Here is a 6727-nt window from a genome sequence, read left to right on the forward strand (position 1 = left end):
AAATATTGTGCAGCACAACTGTTTTCAACATTGATAATAATCAGAAATGTTTCTCGAGCAGCAGATCAGCATATTATACTGATTTCTGAAGATCATGTGACACTGAAGACTGGAGGAATGATGCTGAAAATACAGCTGCGCATCACAGAAATACATTACAGTTTAACAGATACTCACATAGAAAACAGCTGTTTAATATTTCACTGTTTTTACTACATTCTTGATCAAATAAATGCAGCCTTGATAAGCAGAAGAGACTTTAAGAATGCTACTGACCGCAGACGTGTGAGCAGTAGTGCAGATGACTGTGAAGTGATGAGTGTGTTGGGAACATGCAGCTTTACTGACACGCGTGTCTGGTTTGGCAGCTGGAGCTGATGGCGGTGCGAGTGCAGAGATGCTGGTCCGACTGCAGCGGCACGATCAGTCGTGGATCTGGCTGTACGTCCGTGCGACTCTGGACCGAGCCAGAGACGTGATCGTCTGCACAAACCTCGCCGTCAGGTGAACATCTGATCTTTCTCCACAGCAGCGACTGATCTCTCACTCTAACAGCGTGTGCAATGTGTGGCTGAATGTTTTGATTCGTTTGAATTTGATCAATTCTGATTCTGATTCTTATCGATTCCAATGTGGTTAAAAAAAAGGCAAACATTTAGATATCAAACATATTTATTCTGTGTCTCTTTTTGCAAAACATTTAGTTGCTGCTGAACACCATGAACAAAAATCAGCCGGCTGCATCAAAACTGACTCGATTAAGAGCTGCTTGTGTGCAAAATAGAGCGGCATGATTCTTTTAATGAAGATTGTAGTTCTCTCACAATTCTGAAGAGAAAACATTAGACAACCGAACAAAATCACATGTAATTTATGAATGAATGAATCAATGACTCACTCAAGATGTACTTGTTTCATTACTGGATGAATCTGCATTTTTGAACGAATCTCTTGAATGAATGAATCAATGACTCACTCAAGATGTACTCGTTTCATTACTGGATGAATCTGCATTTTTGAACGAATCTCTTGAATGAATGAATCAAAGCCAAATACATTTTAACAGCCCCTTTTCACCAGCTAAACACAAAGATGCAACATTGATAGGTGGAATTGAAATTTTAATTTACAGCAATTATTTGATTCCTGACCTTAAGTATCTTAATCTGGAATTGGAATTGATTTTCGATTCCCAACTCTTCTGATTTTCTCACGGTCTCTCGTCTGCAGTGAAGCGGAGGCCGTCTATCTCCGAGACAAACTGTACAGCGCTGCGCAGACGTCTCAGCCGGCTTGTGTCCCGAGAGACTGCGATCAGCTCCGGAGGAGCTCAGAGACCAGCGCTGACTCGCTGCCGCTCTTCTTCTGCACCCCGCCCTACAGCCCCAATTCCTCCCACTGCTCCTCTGACTTCCTGTCCGAGGGGTCCGGCGCACTCTGTCCACCTCAGCCGTCCTCTGACCCGATCTCTGACCTGTTCTCTCCTGCGCTCTGTCCGGCTGACGCTCACCTGGTCCCGGTGTACGGCACCTGCGAGGCTCTGGAGGACTTCGGTGTGTTTGTGACGCCGGAGCCCTCGCCCCCTGCTGAGGGGCCCTTGCTGTACAGCGAGACGGAGCAGGCGGAGATCGGGACGCTGGCCCGGCAGATCTGCTCTCTGGCCAGCAGCTTCGATGCTTACAGCAGGACAGGGCCCGATCCGGCCCCTGGGGCCCTCTGCTGGCCAGAGCCGCTGCTGGAGCCCGTCATCCACTGCATTCTCACAGACTGGGGCCGCTCCCACGCTTTGACCACCAGCCCACGAGCTCAAGGCCCTGACCCACGCTAGTAACCAGTCTCGCAGCATCCCCCGGTGAAAACCTCTTCCTTCATGTACTGAAAGTGCTCTGTTCTCACACACTAATGCTGTTCTTAATACACTAAAAATTATTCTTTAGTACTTTTTAAGATAAACTTAAGATCATCTAACTGTGCTATTTTGTGACCATGAATATGAACTAAAATGCGCTTTTAACACACTATCTCTGTATTTAAACTGTATTTAGTCAGCACTTGTAGTACACTTGACCGAGCCAGAGACGTGATCGTCTGCACAAACCTCGCCGTCAGGTGAACATCTGATCTTTCTCCACAGCAGCGACTGATCTCTCACTCTAACAGCGTGTGCAATGTGTGGCTGAATGTTTTGATTCGTTTGAATTTGATCAATTCTGATTCTGATTCTTATCGATTCCAATGTGGTTAAAAAAAAGTCAAACATTTAGATATCAAACATATTTATTCTGTGTCTCTTTTTGCAAAACATTTAGTTGCTGCTGAACACCATGAACAAAAATCAGCCGGCTGCATCAAAACTGACTCGATTAAGAGCTGCTTGTGTGCAAAATAGAGCGGCATGATTCTTTTAATGAAGATTGTAGTTCTCTCACAATTCTGAAGAGAAAACATTAGACAACCGAACAAAATCACATGTAATTTATGAATGAATGAATCAATGACTCACTCAAGATGTACTTGTTTCATTACTGGATGAATCTGCATTTTTGAACGAATCTCTTGAATGAATGAATCAATGACTCACTCAAGATGTACTCGTTTCATTACTGGATGAATCTGCATTTTTGAACGAATCTCTTGAATGAATGAATCAAAGCCAAATACATTTTAACAGCCCCTTTTCACCAGCTAAACACAAAGATGCAACATTGATAGGTGGAATTGAAATTTTAATTTACAGCAATTATTTGATTCCTGACCTTAAGTATCTTAATCTGGAATTGGAATTGATTTTCGATTCCCAACTCTTCTGATTTTCTCACGGTCTCTCGTCTGCAGTGAAGCGGAGGCCGTCTATCTCCGAGACAAACTGTACAGCGCTGCGCAGACGTCTCAGCCGGCTTGTGTCCCGAGAGACTGCGATCAGCTCCGGAGGAGCTCAGAGACCAGCGCTGACTCGCTGCCGCTCTTCTTCTGCACCCCGCCCTACAGCCCCAATTCCTCCCACTGCTCCTCTGACTTCCTGTCCGAGGGGTCCGGCGCACTCTGTCCACCTCAGCCGTCCTCTGACCCGATCTCTGACCTGTTCTCTCCTGCGCTCTGTCCGGCTGACGCTCACCTGGTCCCGGTGTACGGCACCTGCGAGGCTCTGGAGGACTTCGGTGTGTTTGTGACGCCGGAGCCCTCGCCCCCTGCTGAGGGGCCCTTGCTGTACAGCGAGACGGAGCAGGCGGAGATCGGGACGCTGGCCCGGCAGATCTGCTCTCTGGCCAGCAGCTTCGATGCTTACAGCAGGACAGGGCCCGATCCGGCCCCTGGGGCCCTCTGCTGGCCAGAGCCGCTGCTGGAGCCCGTCATCCACTGCATTCTCACAGACTGGGGCCGCTCCCACGCTTTGACCACCAGCCCACGAGCTCAAGGCCCTGACCCACGCTAGTAACCAGTCTCGCAGCATCCCCCGGTGAAAACCTCTTCCTTCATGTACTGAAAGTGCTCTGTTCTCACACACTAATGCTGTTCTTAATACACTAAAAATTATTCTTTAGTACTTTTTAAGATAAACTTAAGATCATCTAACTGTGCTATTTTGTGACCATGAATATGAACTAAAATGCGCTTTTAACACACTATCTCTGTATTTAAACTGTATTTAGTCAGCACTTGTAGTACACTTGAACCATCTTTCATACACTAGTACACTCAAGTGTACTACAAGTGCTGACTAAATACAGTTTTTAAATAAGTACAAAATGAGTGCACGAGAACAGAGCACTTTAAGTACATGATGGAAGTGCACTTTTTTCACCTAGGGCTAGTTAGTTACAGTAATAATATTACTTTTTGCAGTAACTAGTAGTGTAACTAATTACTTATAAGATTCAGTAATAATATTACAGTTACTATCCATAAAACAGCTCGTTACTTAGTTAATATTGATGCCTCAACCCCTACTGATTTAAAGTCCAACAATCCAATAATTCCTAGATTTATTTTCATAATTTCCACAACTTGCACAGGCACATGAAGTCACCAGAGCAGCAGGCATAAGGAATATGAAAAAGCTTACATTCAGCAGATGGAAATATTGGCATTATATTGATTTTGTCAGGAGAAAAGCTGCTCTGAACACTGATGTGGAAGCTGTGGCATTACTTTACTCTGGCGTTACGGCTTGCCCTCATCCCTCTGATCACGATATAAATTATATAAAATCTTTTAAGAGAATGAAACATTTTCTTATGAAATTATATGATTTCTTTTGATAAAATACATAATGGAATATAATCGTATATGGGTATAACAGAGAACTTATAGCTACAATTAACCAAGCTACACTTGACAATTAATGAGATTAATACAACACTGTTATTAAACGTTAAAATTAATCAGCACTGAGTGTTTGAAATAACTTCTGACTGTGATCCAGTGTGGATTTTGATCAAATGATGAGGCAGAAATATATTGTTAGTAACATTTTAGAAGAATTTAACGGGGAAGATATGCAACTTCTGTGGGGCGTGAAAGAAAAGTGATAACTAGTAGTGTAACTAATTATTGTTGCCAGAAAGTGATAAGTAATAATATTACGTTTGAAAGGAGTAACTAGCCCAACACTAGTAACCCAGTATGGCATATTGCCGTCACAGTGGCACAGTTTCTCCTCGTTTCTGGAGAATTATTTACACGCCTGCAGTGTCTTATGAATGTGAAGAATGTGTCCTCTTTCTGATGTGTTGCATGTAGATGCAGTTTTTGTGAAGAGCTCAATAATAAGCTACTCTGCACTTTCTCATGAGACACAAACGGCACAGAAGATCCTCAGACAAGTCCAGAGCGATGAGCTAACGCTACCTCGTGAAGCCAGTGAGATCTGTCTGTGGTGTTGCTGTATATTTATTTTCTGAGGGTTATGTTAGATTTGTAGATCATTCCAGCACACAGTTTTTATGTATGAATGTAATGTTGTGTGAAAGTTTCTCTCGCGGCGTCACTGAAACTCGGCCTTATGTTTGCAGTCTCTGCACAAAACATGCACAACATGTACAAAACAAACAGCTTATTTATATATTCTTGCTCTTCGTTTCTATTTTTGTATGTAATGTCAATAAAGTTGCTATGAGAACTGAAACTGTGGTCTGTTTAGTCATCCTCATCCAGAAACCATATATATATATATTTGCAAAAAGAAAATTGACTGGCTTTAATCATAGTCACTTAGAATTATTTTATATGATTAATATATGGTTTATATAATTATTATACGATTTATATTATTATTAATCCATTATACACAAGCAATTTTAGTTCTAAAATAATTATAAAGCATTTAATTTAAATGAATATTAATATATGTGACCCTGGAGCACAAAACCAGTCATAAGGGTCAAACTGAGATGTATGCATCACCTGAAAGCTGAATAAATAGCTTTCCATTGATGTATGGTTTGTTAGGATCGGACAATATTTGAAAATCTGGAATCTGAGAGTGCAAAAAAATCTAAACATTGAGAAAATCATCTTTAAAGTTGTTCAAATGAAGTTCTTAGCAATGCATATTACTAATCAAACATTAAGTTTTGATATATTTACGGTAGGAGATGTACAAAATATCTTCATGGAACATGATCTTTACTTAATATCCTAATGATTTTTGGCATAAAAGAGAAATGTATAATTGTGACCCATACAATGTATTGTTGGCTATTGCTACAAATATCCCCCAGCGACTCAACACTGCTTCTGTGCTGCAGGGACACATATACAGATCATATGTGATATAAATAAGCTGTAGAATCAATAGATAACTCGTTACCGTTTATTTCAGCTGCTTGCACTCTAAATCTTCTCTTGTGACACAGTTTCTGAAAGCTGGCACTCAAACAGCAGAAGCACACCAGATCTACAAAACCAGACACTGATTCTCAGCCTTTGACTCAGTTTTCAATTTCACAAAACACTTTTTGCAAAACACAACACACAGTTCTCTATGTAACACACACATCTAACAGGAATTAATATTATGGCAAAGGTGTTTGCAAATGTTTGCTTTTGAGATGTGTTTGTGATGTTTTGAATGCAGTGATTCGTTTTGCAACATTTTGCATTTTGTGTGCAATTCTTGGATTTGTGTGTAAAGTAAAAAAAAAAAAGAGGAAACGTTTTGAAAATTTGTAGAAGCAGTTGAAAAAAAAACAAAAAATGACTATAGTACTGTATGTGACCTTACCTGTTTAAGTCTCTATCACTATATATATTATTAACTATATAAACCAACTTAACTTAAGTTTCACTTGTGACTGCACTCATAGAGCAAGATTATTTTGTCCTCTCTCATAGACAAGTACTTTCATCAGTGTAAATATCTTCAATCTCTTAACCTTTAGCAAAAGAGTTTTGTATCTAGCTGAGAAGTGAATCACACTTGCTCTGTGTTGTGATTGGCTGTTCGCCACTGACGTCACACATTCATGAGCACGTGCTCCACAAGTGAAGTGAAGTGACATGTGGCCAAGTATGGTGACCCATACTCAGAATTAGTGCTCTGCATGTATCCCATCCAAAGTGCACACACACAGCAGTGAACACACACACCGTGAAGACACACACCCGGAGCAGTGGGCGCCCGGGGAGCAGTTGGGGGTTCGGTCGAGGCTCAAGGGCACCTCAGTCGTGGTATTGAAGGTGGGAGAGACACAGGCTGTACATTCACTCCCCCCACCTACAATCCCTA

The 6727-nt window shown here is 41.7% G+C and overlaps 1 protein-coding gene across 1 annotated transcript; it reads left to right on the forward strand.

Annotated features, from left to right (window-relative positions):
- The first annotated feature begins 388 nt into the window (after positions 1–388).
- Positions 389–1828, forward strand: LOC107568029 (uncharacterized). Its single transcript, XM_016253858.1, has 2 exons — positions 389–504; positions 1231–1828. The coding sequence occupies exons 1-2, from the start codon at positions 398–400 to the stop codon at positions 1826–1828; spliced, it is 705 nt and encodes a 234-aa protein (XP_016109344.1). The 5' UTR covers positions 389–397.
- The last annotated feature ends 4899 nt before the right edge of the window (positions 1829–6727 follow it).

This window comes from Sinocyclocheilus grahami, unplaced genomic scaffold (assembly GCF_001515645.1).
Source record: "Sinocyclocheilus grahami isolate Dianchi unplaced genomic scaffold, SAMN03320097.WGS_v1.1 scaffold1208.1, whole genome shotgun sequence".
Classification (NCBI taxonomy): domain Eukaryota; kingdom Metazoa; phylum Chordata; class Actinopteri; order Cypriniformes; family Cyprinidae; genus Sinocyclocheilus; species Sinocyclocheilus grahami.

Coding starts and splice junctions, on each gene's coding strand:
- LOC107568029 (XM_016253858.1), top strand. CDS start 398: ATGCTGGTCCGACTGCAGCGGCACGATCAGTCGTGGATCTGGCTGTAC. Junction 505..1,230: donor TGCACAAACCTCGCCGTCAG/GTGAACATCTGA, acceptor TCTCGTCTGCAG/TGAAGCGGAGGCCGTCTATC.